General features: G+C 38.9%; 1 protein-coding gene across 2 annotated transcripts in view; it reads left to right on the top strand.

The window, feature by feature from the left end:
* Positions 1-11,751: 11,751 nt before the first annotated feature.
* The window catches only part of Cwf19l2 (CWF19 like cell cycle control factor 2), a 69,758-nt gene continuing 60,094 nt past the window's right edge, over positions 11,752-21,415 (top strand). The window contains exons 1-4 of one of the 2 annotated variants that reach the window (XM_075966897.1): positions 11,752-11,880; positions 13,612-13,722; positions 14,966-15,088; positions 20,725-20,835. In XM_075966897.1, coding sequence (XP_075823012.1) covers positions 11,788-11,880; positions 13,612-13,722; positions 14,966-15,088; positions 20,725-20,835 — 438 coding nt within the window. In that variant the 5' untranslated portion in view covers positions 11,752-11,787. The remainder of the gene's footprint in view (positions 11,881-13,611; positions 13,723-14,965; positions 15,089-20,724; positions 20,836-21,415) is intronic. The other variant, XM_075966898.1, reaches the window with a different exon arrangement.

Genomic DNA, 21,415 nt, shown 5'->3' with positions numbered 1-21,415 from the left:
TAATGGGCCAGGCAGTGTTTAAATGAATACAGTTTCTGTGTAATTATTTTGGGGCTAAGTTAGCCGGGCAGCAGGACGCAGCCCAGCATACCTCCCTACTACAAATTAATGAAGATCCTCTTTGTTTGTGGTTTCCTGAATAAGCTATAGAGGCCTTGTGAATATGTAACATTTGATGCAGGCATATATGTAGAATGTTCATTTATTTGTCAGCTTCTACAAAGTGAATAGATGTGACCTTCCTATGCTTATGTTCCTAAGATTTCCAGTAGTCCCAGAGTTAGCATCAGAAGATCCAATAGCCTTAGATACAAAGATGTCCTTGTGGATTTTTCTAGTTCACATTTCTAGTTCATGCTAGTGTTCTTACAAAATAATTACATGAGAATATACTAATTTTTTGCTTTATTTGTATGAAGCAGAAGGATTCTAATCAAGTCTAACTAATATCACCAAAACAATGACTTAGGTCTTTGAGCCAGTCTGTAGACCCAAGGCTCTTCAAGTGAGAACAAGGCTGAATTTCTTTAAGGAAGGAAACTACTATACTGCCTAATACCTACACAATTAATCTTTCTCGCACAGTTCTGAAAATAGACTATAACTTTCAGATAGGGTATTTGGATTATATACAAAGAAGTAATCAGGCATTTGGCCATGACTAGATACCGATTCTGAACTGGAACTCATTTTTAAGAGACTCTAAATGTCACCTTCAGTAATTAGAATAGAGGCTTAAGGACAGTAGATCATCAATGGAGCTTAGCTCAGTAGCCTCTCACAGTGGGTCTAGTGGATTCTTCAATCCATACTGTGGTTATCTCCCCCAGTTCTAGGACGCACAGTTGGCACTAGTTTTCTGAACTTTGGAGTGTCCTAAGTTGCTATTTAAGAAATGACATCTGGAAGCCACTGGGACAAGCTTCCTAAGAGAAGCAGTAAGGCAAAGCTGAGATCACATGCCTGCAAAGGTTGCAGAGATTAGTACCACCTTTAGCGTTGCCCGGGTCTATTTTCTTTGAGTCTGGGATAGTGGTTTCTACCATACCCCATTTCAGCTCTTCTTTTTGTACAATATAGAATATAGACGAATCTTGAAGAATTATCAAAAAATGCAGCCATGTCATGACTCATATGTACCTACTATTTTAGATATGGGCTAATTTTTTGAGCAAATAATAACCACACCACCTGGAGCATTTCTTTTTGGCAGAACTGGCCTTGGGGCAAAGAAATGCCCATACCTCAACCACTGACAAAGATACAGAGCGTGCATCAATGGATAAAACAGGGCTGTCTTATCCTGCCAAGACAGGGTAAGATAGTTTTGAAAGGTTGCTTGCCTTTGAAAATGGTGTGTCAGTTATGTTAGGCCTTAGCCAAAGTTGGTTGCTTCAACGCTGCTAATGTGACTTTGGGTGATTGCCTAGGTAGCTAGTTGTCTCTGTGATTTGTTGCATGTTTTGGAAGTTGTTTTACTGAACTTCCTAATTACCCAGGTAACATTATTTCCCTTCTCAGATCTTTGATGGGGTTGAAGACTATATAAATGTAGTTACTTTCTCTCATGACTTGGCCAAGTTATTTATTATACAAGACCTAAGCTAGTTAGAATAGGATATTTGTACTTATTGTATATAATTTCATAGTAGGTTTAGAACTCTCTTATTTAAACAGAAGGGGGAGGTGTTGCGGGAAGTCCTCCCACTCCTCCAGCCAATAGCCGCTGAGATACCAGCCCATTGGGGCGTGGTCTCTCTCCCTTTAAAAAAGCAGCCACTTCCCTCTCCTCTCTCTCTTCACTTCCTGCTCCGCCGGCGACTAGACTCCTGGTTGCATTGCGTAGAGGGCTGTTGCCTGGGACAGTGATCTGTAAGTTTTTTCCCCTTTAAATAAATATCACCCTATTAATCATAATCCCAAATTGGTGTGGCATTGTTTGTGACTTACGCCTTCACACAACAACTTTCTTTATACATTGCTTAAGTCACCATTATAGTGCTGTGGAGAGATATTATGACCCAGGCGATTCTTCTAAAAGAAGATATTTAATTGGAAGTTGCACACCGTTTTAAAGCATTAGTCCCGTGGGGAGATGGCTCAGTGGTTAAGAACACTGACTGCTCTTCCAGAGGTCCTGAGTTCAATTCCCAGCAACCACAAGGTGGCTCACAACCATGTATAGTGGAATCTAATGCCCTCTTTTGGGATAAAGGTATACATGTAGTTAGAACACTCAAAACCTTAGTCCATTATTCTTGAAAGGAAATACGGCATAATGCTTGGCACTGGAGTAGTAGCTGAGTGCTACACCATGCTCTGCAGACAGAGAAAGACTAGGCTGTAGCACAAATAATGAAAACCCAGAGAAAGATACTGGAGTCCAAACTGGAAATCAGAAAAGCAAAAGAGTCAAGCCATTAGAGGGCTCTTACCTCTACCAAGGCTCAGTCAGGCAAAGGTGTGATCCTGTCCTCAGTGTGACTGCAGACTGCAATGCTCACCACCAAATCTCAGACTGCAATGAGCTCTTGTATCCTCCTGCCAAATATACTCCTCTGCCCCAGCCATATCACTCCTGTCTCCATCTCCCTTGTGCTGGGAGCATCTTCCTGTAACTTCTATTTCTCTTTTTAGATAGATTCAATCTTGTGATGCCCAGGGTGTCTTGAGTTCAGGATTAAAGGTGTGTGCTACCACTCCCTGGCCTCTAGTAGCTTAGTTTTGCACTCTGATCTTCAGGCAAGCTGTTACAACACAAATAAAATACCACTGCACTAGGCCTGACATTGACTTCTGAAGCTTCAAAGGCCATCCCCAGGGATACACTTGCTAAAGCAAGGCCAACCCAATTCCAATAGGGCCATTCCTCCTAATTCTTAAGTCCTTTCAAAAAGCTCCTTTCCCTGATGACTAAGCATTCACATATATATGAATATATGTAATATATGAGATTATGGGAGCATTTTTAATAAAAACTCATTTACATATTTTTATCTACAGAACATAACTGATTTCTTTAGAACAAGAAAATTTATAAATGACAGTATTGCTTATTTTGTCAAACACTTCTTCAAGCAAAGCAGTATATATGGTAGCTTGTCTTTTGAATAATATGATAGTAAACAGTGGGTATTAATATTTTATGTGTGTCTTAATCATTTATTCACAATAAGTCTTTTAAGTCATGATTGGCCACCTGCTAAGATGTAAGTGATCCGAAGGAAGGAAAAAATTCAAGAAAACATAAAAACTTTTCTGAAGATTTTGTTTTATTTTGTTTTTCGAGACAGGGTTTCTCTGTAGTGTTAGAGATTGTCCTGGAACTAGCTCTATAGACCAGCCTGGCTTCTAACTCCCAGAGATCTGCCTGCCTCTGCCTCACAGGTATGTGCCAGCAAGTCTCCCTGGAGATTTATGAAAAAAAAATTCTTTGTAACATCTTTACATCTCATAGATCTTTCCACCTAATAAGCTAAGTACACAGATTATGTTTCTTTTCCCAACATTTGTTTTGAGGCAAGCACAGTAGGATGGTTTATTGACTGACTTGATTCTGTACACAATGAATACTCTTACATTCTTCCTACAATAATTACAACTTCCATAATAATTTTTATTACAGACAAGAGAAAAAGCTTAAAATGAAATAAATGTAGAAAGACAAATAGCAGTTTAGTCACAGTAATTTAGCCAAAGTATCATTAAGAAAAATATTTTTTAGAACATGAATGTTTCAAAAATTTTCAAAAACAGTATTGAAATAACAATGTGAATTACTCCATGATTTGGTGACATTAATCACATGAAATAAATGTATACTTGTGAGAATTTTCAACTAATTTTTTGATCTTCCTTTATACTAAAGATGTTAAACCATAAATTTTACTCTAAGCCACGGAATGAAAAATGTGTTTATAGCATTCAGTTAATTATTGTCACTCTTGGAGTCATGGAGTTTTATCTTTTGTTTAGGAACTTGAAAAATGGTTACCATTTTAATCAATAGTACAAAAGTGAAAATTACCTAGATGTAAAAATGGCTTTCCATTTGAAATATTTCATAATATATTCAACTTAGTTTTTTAATATTAGGCACATTTTACAGGTTCTGTGACAAATAACTCACATATACAGATTATCAGAACCTTCAGATAAGAAAAACTGTTGTCCAGGGCTGGGAAACCTCAGTTGATAGAGTGCTTGCCTAGCATTCAGGAAATTATGGATGGGTTCTACTCCCAGCGCAGCATAAAATGGACATGGCATTAGACTTCGTAATCCCAGAGCTTGGGAGAGGAGACTAGATAGAAGATCACAATTGGAAGAACATTCTCATCTTCATATATAATTCAAGACCAGGCAAGGATACATGAAACCCTATTTTATGGGAAAATAAACACACTACAGTTTAATGTGTATGATTTAAGTAAAAGCTCAATCAACCTCACACTTTCACTCAGCACCCTCAAGTGGCTCACATAAACCAGCAGGGCTGAGCAGCTGCCACAAAGGCTACTCAGTCTATAATTTCAAAAGTATTTTATGGAAAAATATTCTGACTACTGAGCTAATCTATCAATCTGTGAGGTTCAAATTAAGTAAATTTGTTCTTTGAGAAATTTAATTTGAACAAGGAAAAATCTGTTAAGAGCAATAAGACATTTCTATAAATCACCAAATCTCAAAATTAACAACATGCAAGCTCATACTGATGACAACAACTTATTCAAGCCACCACAATATGCTTAAGTAGACTGGCACAGTTTCCTTTGATTACACAAAGTTCAAATATAATCCAAGACACTGTCACTTTAATTGACCTATATACAAAAGTTTATTCTAATTGGCAGATTTACTGTAGGGACACAAATATGTTTTCTTCACACTTCCAAATTATGAAATGTATCTTATTTAAAAGACCAAAAACTTTTCAGGTAGAAGTAAGAGGTCCTTTTCTAACTTTGATATAAAATTTCCTTTCTTGCCTGGCGGTGGTGGCGCACGCCTTTAATCCCAGCACTCGGGAGGCAGAGGCAGGTGGATCTCTGTGAGTTCGAGGCCAGCCTGGTCTACAAGAGCTAGTTCCGGGACAGGCACCAAAACTACAGAGAAATCCTGTCTCGAAAAAAAAAAAACCCACTCCACACATATAAAAAAAAATTTCCTTTCTTAGGTGGCCTTAGAACATTGTCCTTGTCAACAAAATGCCAATCCAGTCTCTTGGGGGAAAATTTGGCATGAAATACCTCCACTAAATGAGTTCCTTTAAAGCACATCTGGATTGAGAAAAGCTACAAGTGAGAAATAACACACCTATTTTATCTAAGAAGGGGGAGCTTTGAGTTCGCACAGCAGATATCTGGTCTTCCCACTACTGCTCAGGAAAACAACAGATGCAACTTTGAAGAGTTTAACTGTCACCATTACAGAGACAATGTTTGTGTTTAGAAATGTTATCTCTACTAATCAAAAATACCTCTACTTATTTTTTAATTATTTTTAAATTACCATATTACATGAAGAAAATAGCCCTTTGGAGTTTTCCCTACAATCTCCACATAGTTTACCATCACCATCACTCAGAGTGGTGTTTCTCAAACTCTGACTTCTCAGTACCTGACACTACCTGATAGAAGCCTACATTTCTAGGTCTGTCTAGATAGCTGAGCAAACACTGATAGGTGCATTTTACAGGCTCTCTAGGTGATTAATGTGTACGCTAATGAAGAAAGGGAGTTTGATTTTGTTCTTTTTAAAAGATCACCCCCAAACACCTTTATATGGGTCAAGAGATCCAGGCTTGGAAAAAACTTTACCAACAGGGTGATATTAAGGAAAGAAAATTTCATATATTTTCTGAACCATAGTTTTTGAACTTGAGAATGGCAAAACCTTCATTATACAATGAATAAAAAAGATAAAAGAAGGAAGTTTTAGAATACTTTAAATAACTGCAAAAACTTAAGTAAATTCATTATTATTGTGACATTTAGAGTTTATGCGAGACAAAGTGGCACAGGAATTTATAGACTTTGGTTTACATGTTGGATGGACTTGAACACAGTGGAGGTCAGTCTTTACAGGAGTCAGAAGGTGAAGAAATATTTTCCATGATTATACTCATTGATGATAATGTTAATGTTCTCCATGATGACATGTCTACCTTAAAATTTAAAATTCTGTTTTTCACTTTACTTACCTAATGTGGAACACAAAATGTGGTGGTGATTTGTAGAGAAAATTACATCTGAATACAAACTACTCTGATGGTCAGAGAAAATTAGTGATCTGTTCCAAGTTAAGAACCTACTAAGAAATGCTTTTCTTGTTTTCTACAGAACTTGTAACAAGAATGCAATGAATATAGAAGGCACTTATGCCATGATGATGGAAGTAACAAAATAATCCCGTACCATTTCAGAATACAATTAACAAAAGGGTTATTTATTTAAGGAAAAAAACTTAAAGATCACTGTCACAGATAACAGCCAGAAATGGGAACCAGAAGCAAGAGAGTGGGCATACAATTTAAAACTGCTTTTAGAGTATCAGAGACCATGCTCAAGTGGGCTGGTATCTTAAAGGCTATTGGCTGGAGGAGCAGGATATGTTCTCACAACAACGCCATAAAGATTGAAGAGAAAAAAGGTAGTGTACCATGGTGCTCTAGTTTTATTCTAGTGCTGTGACAAAGACCATGGCCAAAAGCAACTTAAAAGAGGAAAGGATTTATCTGGTTTATATATCCAGGTCACAGTCCACTATTGAGAGAAGTCAGAACAGGAACGTGAAGCAGAAAACATGGAGAAACGTTGCTTCTTTGTTCCTTGGCTCACTTGCTCATACTTGTTATATAATTCAAGATCACTTGGACAAGGCATGATAGCACTCAAAGTGGGCTGGGTCCCTATACATCACTTACTAACCAAGGAAACTCTTCCCACTCCTGCTCACAGGCCAATTTGATCTAGACACTTCCTCAGTCAAGGCTGTCCTCTAAGAGGACCTTAGGCTGTATCAGATTGACCAAGGTGACTAGGACATATGACCTCATGTCACTGACTAGGAGATAATATCAAAATCTGAATAATACTGCCCTGAATTTAGCACTTAGTTTTATCTCATTAGCTTCTCACAGAAGTTAGAGGCATACAGAGTTGTTCCCACTTTACAGTTACGAAACCAAAAGAAGCAGACTATGTAAAGTGACATGACAAAATAAGTGGCAGAATTTTTTAACCTAACAACTCTGTCTTTAGAAATTGTGCACTGAATGCACACTATTACTTCAGAAATTATCAAAGAATTAGTTGCTGGGAAACAGATGTTCAAATCTCAGTTATTGGCTACATCATATTGTCAGAAAAGATTCTTGGTCTTTCTTGGCTTTTGACTACCTAAAGACAACCAACTGAGTGTTGGAAAGGAATTAATATAGGATTACTCTTAGGGTAGCCATGTGATTTGTGCTCTAAACTGTGACCATTTCAAAGCTAAATAAGGAATTTTGTTGATAACCATCAGGGAAACAAAATCAGATGGATTCATGTGAGCTAAGACATGTGGTCATTTGATGTGGAAGTCCTTCTTTTTTTCTCTTCTTTTTTAAAAAATTCATTTATTTATTATGTATACAACATTCTGCCTCGATGTATGCCCACATGCCAGAGGAGGGCGCCAGATCTCAGTACAGATAGTTGTGAGACACCATGTGGTTGCTGGGAATTGAACTCAGGACCTCTGGAAGAGCAGACAGTACTCTTATCCTCGGAGCCATCTCGCCAGCCCTGGGAAGTCCTTCTGTATATGTGTTGCTTTTATTGGTTAATGAATAAAGAATCTGCTTTAACCTGTGATAGGGCAGAGTAGAGCTAGTCAGGAGAACTAAACTGAATGCTGGGAAAAAGCGGGGTTACGAAGAAGCCATGTAGCAGCCAGGGGAGAAAGATGCGAGTCACCAGCTGGAATATTGCTGATAGGCCGTGAGCCTCATGGTAAAATATAAAATAATAGAAATGGGTTAATTTAAGATGTTAGATCTTGCTAGGAATATGCTAGAGTCATATGCTAAGCAGTGTTGTAATTAATGAAGTTTCTGAGTGGTTATTTCAGGTCTGGGCTGCTCGGAAACAAGTGAACAGTCTCTGACTACAGTCATCCTCACTGGTTCTATTTCATCCTCAAAGAAATAATCTCTCTCTCTCTCTCTCTCTCTCTCTCTCTCTCTCTCTCTCTCTCTCTCTCTGTGTGTGTGTGTGTGTGTGTATAGAAGGAAATTGAATATCCTTCTATACCTTGCATGTTAATTTGTGCATGTTACTGTATAATAATGTTGTTTTAAAACACCTATGTACCTTTATTTTATGGGCAGTTTTGTAGATTGTCTTTATTGTGTTTGACATTTGTATTACATATGACAAAATTTAACCTCTCCAAAACATTGTTTCATATAAATAATTGTGTTCAAACAGGTTGTCTAATTTGGCAAGGATTAAAACTTTTTAAATTAATTTATTTTTCTTTCATGTGTATGAATGTTTTAAGTCTATGTAACTACACTGCATGCAACCAGTGCCCACAAAGATGACAAGAGGGCATCTGATACCATGAAACTAGAGTTACAGATTTTTGTGGCCTGTGTAGGTGCTGGAAACCCAGTGTGGGGCCTCAACATGAACAGAACCTCTTAACTACTGAGCGAGCCATTTCTTCATCCACAGACTTTGTTTTAAAGTATAGATTCTATATTAATACTCTTTAGATTTTGCAAGAATTACAAAGAATATGAAAGAAACTTTTAAAATTATAAGCAGATATATGCAGTTTATTTATGTAAATTCAACCATTCACCCAAGATCTTGAACTCACATGTGGTAGTTACCCAGGAAACAAGAAAATGGGCAGTAAAAACAACTTCAAGTAGAGCTAGAGGGCTGTAGCAGCACTAAATCATGAAGTGAAAATATCTGGGGAGTAGTGTGAAGATGGGAACACTACACTTTGTGATCAGGGAAAGGGATATTTGTTTGACCTGGGATATGAATGGCATAGAAAGGCCTTAGGTGGGAATAAAAACTGGAAGGAGACCCAGCAATGGAAGTAAGTGAGGGGAAAGAGGAAGAAAGGAAGAAGGAAAGAGGGGAGAGAATGGAGGGAAGTTGAGGCAGAAGAGGAAGTGAAAGCATAGCTACAGGGTGGCTCCTATGAATGGTTCAACTCTGACTCACGAGAAGGACAGAATTCAACATCTATGAGCCTGCCTAGACTGTCCTCAAAGAGGACAAGGTCTAACAGGGCTTAGGCCTTACCTGTGTTTTTCTTTACACAGTTGGAGTAGGGCAAACCCTTTGGAATTAATGGAGATACTACGCAGAGTCAGGCACCTCTGTCTTAGCTGTAACTGTTATTCTTTTGGCCCCTGCCCTAGCCACGCCCACTCCTTTTTAACCTCTGACCTCCGCCCGCCATCGCTCTCTTCCTGCTTCCTCTCTCGGAGTACACACAGGGCTTTGCCTCTCTCCTCCTCTCTCTCCCTCCCTCTTCCTCTCTCTCTCTCTCTCTCTCTCTCTCTCTCTCTCTCTCTCTCTCTCTTCTTCTTTTTTTTTTAAGATTTATTTATTTATTATGTATACAACATTCTGCCTCCATGTACGCCTGCTGGCCAGAAGAGGGCACCAGATCTCATTACAGATGGCTGTGAGCCACCATGTGGTTGCTGGGAATTGAACTCAGGACCTCTGGAAGAGCAGTCAGTGCTCTTAACCTCTGAGCCATCTCTCCAGCCCTCTTTCCCTCTTTCTTAATAAATGCTTATGGCTTCCTTATGTGTTTATGTGTCTGTTAGCGCGGTGCGTGCCCTCCCGCTGGTGGGAAACTGCCGGCTCCAGGCACCGCTGGGACCAGCCGGAGTTTGCTGCTGCTCTGTGAGCCCGCCCGGGCAGGAGAACTCCTATATATTTTTTAAGAATAACAGTAGCCGGGCGGTGGTGGCGCATGCCTTTAATCCCAGCACTCGGGAGGCAGAGGAAGGCGGATCTCTGTGAGTTCGAGACCAGCCTGGTCTACAAGAGCTAGTTCCAGGACAGGCTCCAAAACCACAGAGAAACCCTGTCTCGAAAAACCAAAAAAACAAAGCAAAAACAAAAACAGTAACAATTTCAGTCTAGTCTCTCATAACTAGTGCATTTTGGGATGGGTTGTTGTAATCTGTTGGCCTGGTCTGTCATATAGGTACACTATCCCTTTAAGAGACAAGCTCTGCTCCCCTCTTCAGCGATTTCCTGCCTCCTCCCCAGCCTGTGCCCACTCTTTCTCTGTCTGCCTGTCTTCTGGAGAAGCAGCCCCCCCCTCTCCTCCCCACTTCTTCCCCTTCTCTCCTTCCTTTCCCTTTCTATAAACCACTAAATAAACTCTATACCCCATCTCTCTGCATGGTGTACATGTTTCTCACCCTCAGTCATCTCCCATCCATCAAGGGGACCAGATGAGGCCTTGGGTGGACCCCTTGTGGAACCAGACCTTGGGTTACCACCCTTTATAAATAATTTCATGGTTAACAGGGAAGAAAAGTAGGGAAAATTTCAAAATATAGTTTTCAGTTTCCTTACATTTTCATTTCCTGTCACTCTTCAATGCCAAAGCTCATTGGCATTGCTCATTAACAACAAAATAAACTTTCAAAGCACTTCCGACTTAACAGAGAAGGCAGATTACTGAAAACCACCAAACTGAGTAGTAGAATTTCATTGCATGCTCTTCTAGGTGCCTTTGGTACTGGGTGAGCAGTTGCAACAACCCTTCCAATCCACTATCTTGATTCAGATGCACAGGTGTATTTGAAAGGGTGCAGTTTCCCAAGCACCTGGGGAAGGGGAGGGGTTTGGACATTTTAAATTCTGCTTAGCTGCCAGAGGTAAAAGGAGAAATGATTCCTTTCAGTTTTCCTAGTACCATCCCTGTGAACCAATCAAATGAAGTATAGATAAGGACTAGTATTTTGATACAGAGACTTACTTACGCAAGACGCAAGAAACACAAAGTTCTGTTTTCTTTATCTGCCACCCAATGCATCTTTTCTCAGGGTGATGAGAACTCTTCCCTTAGCCAGGCTTGCGCAACACTAAGTTTCAACCTCTATAGATTTTTAAAAAAATATCTTTTATGGGTGTTTTCTCTACCTGTATGTAAAGTGCAGCACAAAGGTGCAGTGCTGGTGGAGTCCAGAAGAGGATGTTAGGTCCCCTGGAAATAGAGCTACAGAGAGTTGTGAATCTCCTTTTGTATTCTGTATCTGAACTTCAGTCCTTTGCAGTTAGTTAGCACCTGAAACCACTGACCCATCTCTCTGAACTCGGTTTTCAGTATATTTAAATACAGCGTTCAAAAAAAAAACTTTTTTTTTCTTTTTTTCATTTTCTTTTCCCTATGTTCTCCTGACTTTCTTACCAGCTTCCCTTTAGCCTGGTGCACCATCACAGGAAGTCAGAAAAGAACGTTGAGGTTTGAATTCTTTTAAGAGTCTAGGCAAGAAAGGAGTTAATATAGTGCAGGATGCTTAATAACTCCTGTTGATATTAACTCAGCGTTTACCTAATCCAGTTGTCCTAAAATGTCAGTCCTCCAGCAGGCTTCCAGGCTACTAAACCTTTTCCTTACTCTGCGCCTGCTCCGTTGGCATAGTAACGCCCTGGGCTACTACTATGAAATCTGGATTTGGGTTCTGAATTACGACAGTCGCAAACTGAGGTTTCCTTACGGCGTCCTCGCTTTACGACAGTAATAACTATGGCGGCGTTCGGTGTAAGATTTGAAAGTGCTACGGATATCGAAGACCGAAAAGAACAGACCCGACTTGCCAGGGCTGAAGTGTTACGCCAGGTACCGCCGCTTTTCAGGGCTTTCTTTCTTCCTTTTAAAACTAGTGCTTGCACTGAGAACTTCCTACATGCTAGGTCAGCACTCCCAGAGACTCCTGGGAGGCAGCTCAACTCCTCCTCTCTTGCTTCGACTGTGGTCTCTTTCCAATGCAGTGTCTTCTAAATGCTCTGGCCGGCTCCGTTTGCTCATTTTTTTTTTACAGAGAGATGCGACTGGTTTCCTCCCAGTTTCCTTAGCTTTTACGCCATCTGTTGACGTTTCTGCCGCCTGGGTTGCTCAGTGTTTATGTAGCGAGTCATGGCAGCGGCTGATTTGGAAGTAGGGCATCTGAATACACTGGTGATTCCTCCAACCCTAGTTGAAGAACAGAATGTTTGGTAACGATTTTTTTGGGGAGAGTGGGTTTAAGGTGAAAGAGTGCATATAAAAATAGTAGAAAAGAAATAGAAAAGACAGGAAGAATGACTCTTCAAGTCACATTTTAAGGGAATAGGTGAGGAGCTAGTTTTGGATAGGTAAATCGTTGTGATTATTCATTGATCTCACAATAGTTATAATAATGTTTTTTATTATTGTTGGTCTGGTATTTCCAGCAGTTTTGGTAGGAAATTCTTTGTAAGCTGTGATGAGTTTTGACATTTGAGAGCTGAATGAGTAGGCAGAAGAAACTACTTGAGAAAACCTTGTATTGTTTGACTGTTGTTGACCACTGACTAGAAACAAGCAGTATGATCTTTTCTTTCTTTTTTTTTTTTTAAGATTTATTTTTTATGTATACAGTGTTCTGTCTGTATGCTTGCTGGCCAGATGAGGGCACCATATCTGAGCCACCATGTGGTTGCTGGGAATTGAACTCAGAACCTCTGGACGAGCAGTCAGTGCTCTTATCCTCTGAGCCATCTCTCCAGCTCCTATCCTCTCTTTTTTTCTTTTGCTTATTTTTTTATTTTTAATTTTTTAGGTTTTTTTTTTTTTTCCGAGACAGGGTTTCTCTGTAGCTTTGGAGCCTGTCCTGGAAATAGCACCAGCTGGCCTTGAAGTCACAGAGATCTGCCTGCATTTGCCTCCCTGATGCTGGGATTAAAGGCGTGCACCACCACCACCGCCTGGATTTTTTTTTTTTAAGACTGGGTTTCACTGTAACCTTGGAGCCCGTCCTGGAACTAGCTCAGTTGACAAGGCTAAGCCACAGAGAAACCCTGTCTCGAAAAACCAAAAAAAAAAAAAAAAAAAAAAAAAAAAAGAACTCTTGCGTGTCTGCTGTCTGGGATTAAAGGTGTGTGCCGTCACCTCCCAGCTGATCCTTTTTTTTTTTTTAAGAAGATAACTATTTTTTTTTTCTGAGAGTTGGAGTACAGATATTGCCTATTAAAGGCATGGAAAAATTCAGCTTCATAACTTTCTAAAGAACTTGCCCCAGGAATGATGAAGTTTAAAGTGATTCCAAGTCATATTTGTGACAGGGAGAAAGGAGGACAAAGGCTAGACCTGGGCAGGATATTGTGTGTGATTTGTACCATGATTTACTAAAGGTTGGTAGGTCCAAAGAAAAGCTATTGTTAGGTTTTAAAAAAAAAATCTTTTTTTATACTAGTAGAAACAAATTTATTGTCAAAATAGACCATTTATTCATTAGAAATCTTTATATGAAAGTGCTACCAATTTTTCTTTTTATATATGAAAAGTAGATCTATCAATTGTTACCTTATCCTTTGTATTCTTTCCTTGTAGGCTAAAAGTAATTTCAAAAAAGAACAAAGGTGCAAGGAACTTAAGCAATTGCGAGGTGAAGATACATGGATGTTACCTGATGTGAATGAGCGAATTGAACAGTTTTCACAGGTGAATATTACCAGTTGTGCTTGAAGTAATAATAGGACTTATTTTCTTGATTTGTGTTTTTAGGGTCTTTCTTTGTAGCCCTGGTTGGTCTAGAACTTATTATGTAGACTAGGCTGGCCTCAAAAGCACAGAAATCAGTCTGCTGCTGTCTGCCAAGTGTTGGGATTAAAGGCACGTGCCACCATGCCTAGCTTATGTCTCTTCTTTTTAAAGTATGTTTCAAATTAATATTGAGGGATAATTCTTTCTTTATGTTTATGTATTCTCTCTCTCTCTCTTTCTTGTGTGTGTGTGATGATATATGTGGGCACGTCAGAGGACAACTTGCCTGAGTCAGTTCTCTCCTACCTTGTGCCTTCTGGGGATTGAATTCATATTGTCAGTAATATGTTCACTAACAATGGTTAGCATTATTGAAATTTATCTCGTTAGACCACAAAATATCTGTCTTCACCACAAGTTCATTATGATATCAAAAAATTTTGTTAACTTGTGTTGGCTGATAGATTTAGTTATAAATCTGTGGACTATTTGTAGGAAGCTTCTAGATCTGAAAGTACATGTTTTAAGCTTCATGTCTTTATTTTTATTTATTTAATTATTTTATTTATTTTTGTTGAGCCTCCTTTTCTCCCTTTACAAAGCTTTAAAAGTTTGCCTTCTGGCACGTGCCCCCACAATTGGTGTAGGATTATTTATTTATTTTTTGTTAGTTTATTTTTAATTGGCAGATGTTTATTGTTTATATTTACAGAGGACACTGGTATTTTGATCTTCATACACATTATGGAAAGATTTAATTGAGATTATATACCCTTCATCCACTCACTTTTTTTCTTGTAAGAATAAAAAAAGTCTGTTTTTTAGAAAAATTTAAATGTTAATATTTATTAGTTTCTGTGGTCCTGGTCCTGCACCTGCCTTTCACTAAAACTTAATGGTTGTATGTATATATCTATATTTATTTGATAATACCTGTCACATACAAATAACTTAACCAAAACTTTTTTTCATATCTTCTCTGGTAAGAAATCTGAACTACTGCTTTGATTAGCAGTGCTCATCTTACAGAAAGTATGCAAGTTTTTTAGAGAATTTTTTTTTCTGGATAGTCATGATTTTTGTTTCTTTTCATGAAAGTTGTAAAGTTTTTTGTAGCATGGATTTTTCATTCCACTCAAAATGCCTTACTATTAAAATTAGGTAAGATTAAATTATGTTTATACTTGTTCAAAATTATTAGGAACACTCTGTGAAGAAAAAGAAGAAAAAGGAAAAGCATTCAAAAAGAGTGAAGAAAGAGAAAAAAAAGAAGAGCAAGAAACAGAAACGTGAAGAAAAGAGTGAGTCAACTGACAGTTCCTCAGTGAGTAAGGGCTGCGCAGGAGCCCTGCCTGTGCAGTGCAGTGGACTGGAAGGAATAATGTTATGATAGGAAGTGTTTACAAGACATCCATGTGGAGTTCCTGGAATGGAGATTGTTGGTTTTAGAAAATGGGATATCACTTATTGATCTTTGTTGTTTGGAGATGTAACAGTAACGAACTGTGCAGGGAAACTGAAAGGCGCACACCAATACTGAAGTACTACATGGGAAGAGAGAAAACTACTTGTACAAAAGTGGTTGGAAATTATAAGTCAAAGCAGCAAAGAATTGTGTTAGAAAAATAAGGGAGCAGAGTTTTAGAACACTGGAGTCTATTTTTCTTTGGTATTTCAGTTTTCGTCACAGAAAGTAACATCTAAATCTTCAAAGTACAATTTATTTATTTATCTTTTCGGCTAAAAAGAAGAGAGTGTTGAGTAGCCAGTTCAATTCTGTGAGGACACAGAAAAAAAAGCAAGCAAGCCAAATCTGTCATAACTTATTTTCAAGACGAAAGGGGTTAGTGTAGAAAGTGATGGCAAAAAAATGTTTAGGGATGATTATTTCTCCAGACAAAATTGGGTTTTATTAGAATCTTTAAGAGAGATTACATAGTCTTAGTGACAGGAAACCTTGCAAGCTAAGTGTTCTGATCATGTTTCCCTGTAGCACTCCAAATGTGTGGTGTATAGAGACTGGGGAAGGAAGGAGAGCAGGGGAAATGGGGGTCCTAGAGCTGTATTTGGTGATTAAGTTGTGAAGGTGACAATAAGATCTGGTTTAAGACTCCTGTTTTAAAGATGGAAAGGGGATATGTGTTAGTTGAAATCCTTTATTGCACGTTATAGAAACTAAACAATTTAGCAGACTTGAAGTCGGAAGGACATATTCAGGTATAAATATTCAGGTAAGACATTTAAATATAGGAGTAAGCTTAATCCCGGTAACAGATGGAATCGGAATTGGAGTTGTAAGTGCTTTATAATCCTAACTTGTCCAGTTTTTTTTTTTTTGAGTTCCACTTTTCAACACACAGCTAGATCCTGACAATGTCTTCCCAGTTCTCTTTGCTTTTACATCAGCCCATTTGACTTCATTGTCAATTTCATTGACAAATAACTGTTTTGGCTAGAACTGTAGTTGGGGCTGGGATTGAGGTATGCTCACAGGGCAGTGATGTAGTGTTTGCTTTATGGAATATTTGACTAGTGTTTTGGAGTTGAAAATCAGCTTGGATGGGTGGGCAAGATGATCCTGTAATTCCTGACTTGATGATGCCAGGTAACTCAGTTTAGTAATTCAGCAGGCGAAACAGGCTTTGTGGAAATGAAGGATTTATTGTTCTTGAGTTTAGCATAACACTCAAGATGGTAATTAAGTCACTAAAGCTTTGGTTGTACAAATAAAGGAAGAAGAAAAAAGGTAATTAAAATGATGAGAATGAATATAATGGGGGCAAGAGAGTGTGTAGAGAATAAAAATTATATTAGTGAGAAGGTGGAACCTCAAGAGTGCTTAAAATCTGAGTAAAGGATGGAGAATATAGGAAGAAAATAAAAAGTAAACATTGAGGGTTGGACTGAAGAACATCTTGAAAATTTTGAATGTGAGTGATCAGCAGAGTTGAAGTTCTGGAGATAAAGACTGGAATATTTTGTTGAGCTTGGAAATGTGGCAGCCATTTATGAAGTTTGAAGAATTGTCACTAGATTAATGTGTATTGTAGTTATGAGTGTAGAGAACTGTTTGAGCAATTACTTTTTCAGTAATATTGTCTTAGAAAAAGAGTTGGAGGATGAATTGCTGCTGTAATCATACATAAGGCAAGGAAATGCCCCCCATCCAAAAAGAAAGGAATTTGAAATGCTTAAGCTCATACATCTCCAGGCCATCAGAGCCCTTACTTGGAAGCAAATCAGAAAGAGAGAGAGGTTGGTGGCTTGACTGAGACCAAAATCCTCGGAGGAGGACCTACCAGCAGCAGGAGCAGTTAACAGGAGGATAGATCTAGCACAACTGTAAGTAATTTTGTCAGGGGTTGGGGAAATAGAAAGCGAAAGTGACCTCTTTTTGGTAAGGTGAGAGATCATTTGTCCTGCGTGTAGGAATTGTTAATTGGTAAAAAAAAAAAAACTCCAGGTGTGTATGAAGAAGGTAACAGTGGTCTGGTTATTAGAGTGGGTCCAAAGTTGGCAAAAGTGATTGTGGTTTCTGTGGTCATAGAACTTACTACCTAACTCAATTAAGGATCAGTAAGGTGAACTCTAGTTTCATTAGTGTCTAATTAACTGAAATTGCAGGTGGTGATGGCTTCTGTACTAGTTGGAACTGGGTGATAAAGTTCCCAGTGGCTCAAACTAATGAATTCAAGTCACTGATCATACAGAGAAAATTCTCACTTTAAAATTCCTCTAACAGGACACACCAGAACTCAAACATCATTGTTATTTTACTTCATTTTAGCAAACTGGCCCTCTTTCCCCCCCAACTCCCCAAAGTGCCAATTGTTTCAGGCTGTAAATCCCCATTTTAGTGCATGGCATCAAGAACTGTGAGTCACTAAAGTGACTTGACAATATAAACTTGAGTTAGGCTGGAACTAAGTGTGTGTGTGTATCTACTTTATATATATAATGATTATTTTATATCTATATATGAAATGATTATTTTAAAAAATATGTAAATATTTTATTTTATTCATACGTAAATATGAATAAGTTATGGCATTTCAATACAAAATAAGGCATGAATGAGTAAATAGAATCTGTTTTGGGAAACAGTTGGCAGTTAATATGACAGTACGTAAATATGTTTTACATATTTCTTATATCACAGATATACTTGTGGCTAGAGCCACATCAGAAGAGCATTTGTTCCTTTTTCAGAGTACTGAAGTCCAGTAGTTCTTAGCCCCCGCATTGGGTGGCTCACAACAGCCAACTGTAGTTCCAACTCCAGGATATCTAGACCATGTGCTACACACACACACACACACACACACACACACACACACACCCCTTTAGGATTTCTACCGCTGCAATTAAATACCATGACCAAAGAGCAAGTTGGGGAGGAAAGCATTTATTAGGCTTATAGTTCAGCATTGCTTTTCAACACTGAAGGAATTCGGACAGTAGCTCAAAACAGAGCAGGATTGTGGAAGCAGGAACTAATGCAGAGGCCATAGAAGGGAGCTGCTCACTGGCTTGATTTCCTTGGCTTGCTCAGCTCATCTTTTTATAGAATCCAGGATCAGCTGCTCAGGGATGGCACCACCCACCATGGGCTGGGACCTCTCCCGTGGATCTCACAAAGGCATTTCCTCAGCTGAGGCTCCTCCCTCTGATGATTCTAGCTTTTGTCAAGTTGACACACAAACCACACAAAAACCACCCAGTACAACTGACCCCTTGTCAACTTGACATCACTACTAAACCCCAAGTCTTCCTTTATTATTCATCCCCAAGATTTCACATTAAGAACATAAAAGTTCCACTGTCTTTACAAATTCAAACACATTAAAATTATAGTAACTATTCTTAAAATCCAAGGTTTTTCAAAATTCAGTCTCTCAACTGTGGACTCCTGTAAAATAATGTTCTTACTTTAAGAGGGAGAAATCAGAATACAGTCACTATCAAAGCAAAACATAATTTCAACTGTTCAGTATTTGGGATCCACTCATGATCTTCTGAACTCTTCCAAAGAGCTTGGATCACTTCTCTAGCTCTGCCTTCTACAACACACACAACTGTCTTCTGTTCACTGACTGGCTCTAATCCATTGTTTCAGCTGTTCCTCATGGTCATTCCATGGTACTGGCATCTTCAAAATGCTAGAATCTCTCACTGCAACTGGGCTGCACTTTCACCAATAGCCTCTACAAGGCTCTCTTCATACTTCTTTGCATGACCCCTTCAGTCCTGGACCTTCAGCTGCCACTGAGACTGCACCTTCACCAATGGTCTTTCCTGGCCTTGCATAGTGCAGAACCTCAGCTGCTTTCCACGAAACCTTCATGCCTTTCAAATCAGTACCACCTGGGTGATGCTCACACATATCCAAGTCCAGATGCCAGCACGAGGTACAACCTTGGCCGCCACTTAAACATAGTTTCCCTATGCTGTCAAAAACATTTCCTAGAAGACTTCACCTCAGTGATGCTGGTCTCTTCTTAACCACCACTAATTTCTTAGCTCTAAAGAGCCAGCATCCAGTATCCTAGCAAAGTAAAATGTTGCTTTAGTAATATTGCTATCTTGTTGATCACAACTCATTCTTCAGCCCCAGGTAACCAGAACCACAGGATCATAATTCAAAATAACACATGGCCCTTTAAACTTCTCTCTGAAATTTCACAAGTCAAGTCTCCATCTTCTGCATTGTTCTTCCAAGCTCATAGTGTCCCACTGAGCTCTTAGTACTCCCTGGTTCTTCTAGCCCAAAGTTCCAATGTCCTTAAACAGTCCTCATCAAAACATGGTCAGGTCTGTCCCACTAATATCCCACTAAGCTGGTACCAGTTTGTCTTAAGGTTTCTATTACTGTGATGAAACACCATGACCAAAAGTTAAGATGGGGAAGAAAGGGTTTGTTTTGTTTACATTTCAGCATTGCTGTTCATCACAAAAGGACAGGAACTCAAACAGGGCAGAATCCTAGAGGCAGAAGCTGATGCAGAGGCCATGGAGCAGAGCTGCTTACTGACTGCTCCCCCTTGCCCATTCAGCAGAACTTCTGATAGAACCTAGGACCTCCTGCCTAGGGATGGCACCACCCACGATGGGCTGGGCCCTCCCTCAATGAATACTAAATGAGAAAATGCCTTGCAGCTGGATCTCCTCAAGGCATTTTCTCAACTGAGGCTCCTTCCTAGCTTATGTCAAGTTGACTCAAAAAACCAACCAGCATACAAACAAATATTTAAAAATGCTTTTAGGCAGTTTTGAGGAATTTTTCATGGAAGAGAGAAGAGCATCAGTTTTTTTCGGGGTCTCTATTCAATTGGTAAAAGTGTTTGCTGTACAAGCATGAGACCCTAATAAATCTCAGTCACTAGCACTCGTGTAAACTGGCATGTCTTCACATGCCTATAACCGAAGCACTGTGTGGAAGCTGAAACAGGAGGTTTTCTTGGTCTTACATCTGCTGAGACCAAGTTTATTCAGAGACTCTTAACAAGGGAATAAGGTGGAGAGTGATTGATAGAGCAGGGTAACCAACCCAGATGTTATTAGAGGTCTCTGCAGTTTAGGTCTAGGGAAATCCCCAAATTTTGCACTTAGGGCAAACAGTGAACTCCTTTACATGGTTGTTATTTCCCTGGTGCTATTTAGACAAACTTATGAGTTCATTTGGATGTTGGTAGAAATTGAGCCTTGCTTTGGTGCTTTTCTTTCTAGCTTTTTTATTTTTTTGATATAACTCATGAGAGAAAGAATGAATTTGGTATGTCTTTGGGCTCAAACCAAAGTGGGATTTTCATGTTATTTCTTCAGGTTTTCCCATATTATTTTCAAAAGGGAAAATCAATAAAAGTATCTCTTGTAATAAGCTGAATTATTTCCACTTAACATCAGAATTTTATATATAAGTATGCAAATTGTGAATGTTATGTATATGCTAAATGTTTCTAGAGCTCTGAAGAGTGGGTTGAGGCTGTTCCCTCCCAGATACCTAGCAAAGAAAAGACCTGGAAAGTGAAAGACAAAAGTCTAGAAAAAGAATGTGACAGCCATGCTATGCAGGTAAGCACCCACCTGATTTAGAGAGAAAAGGCTTCTAAGTACAAATGGACATTAAACTGATGATTATAACTTCCTCAGGAGAATTATACTTTACAGTAGTTTATGAAGCCTCTCCACTGGTGTTCAGACTAGCCTTCTGCTATGGAAGGTAGATGCTTATCTGTGCTGCAGCCCTTCAGGGCTCCCTCACCAATGATTGTTGGCATATTTTCCTCTTTTTTTTTCTTTTTAAAGATTTATTTATTTATTATGAGTTCAGTGTTCTGCCTGCATATATCCCTGCAGGCCAGAAGAGGGCACCAAATTTCATTACAGATGGTTGTGAGCACATGTAGTTGCTGGAATTTGAACTCAGGACCTTTGGAAGAGCAGGCAAAGCTCTTAAGCATTGACCCGGCATTTTCCTCTTTTAACGGATTTACCAAATACTAGAAGTCTCTGAATCTTTTGGATATGTCAGTTTCAGCTTTTCTTTCTCTTCCGTTTATGTTGCAATTTGCTTAGCAATGCTTATAGGTCAATAGCAAGTAAATTTTGAGTTCTGGTTCATATGCCTAAGAAAGACTATAATTTACCCAAT

The sequence above is a fragment of the Microtus pennsylvanicus genome, chromosome 3 (assembly GCF_037038515.1).
Source record: "Microtus pennsylvanicus isolate mMicPen1 chromosome 3, mMicPen1.hap1, whole genome shotgun sequence".
NCBI classification, from domain to species: domain Eukaryota; kingdom Metazoa; phylum Chordata; class Mammalia; order Rodentia; family Cricetidae; genus Microtus; species Microtus pennsylvanicus.
The sequence above is the reverse complement of the archived record's forward strand: the minus strand, read 5'-3'. Positions and strand labels throughout refer to the sequence as shown.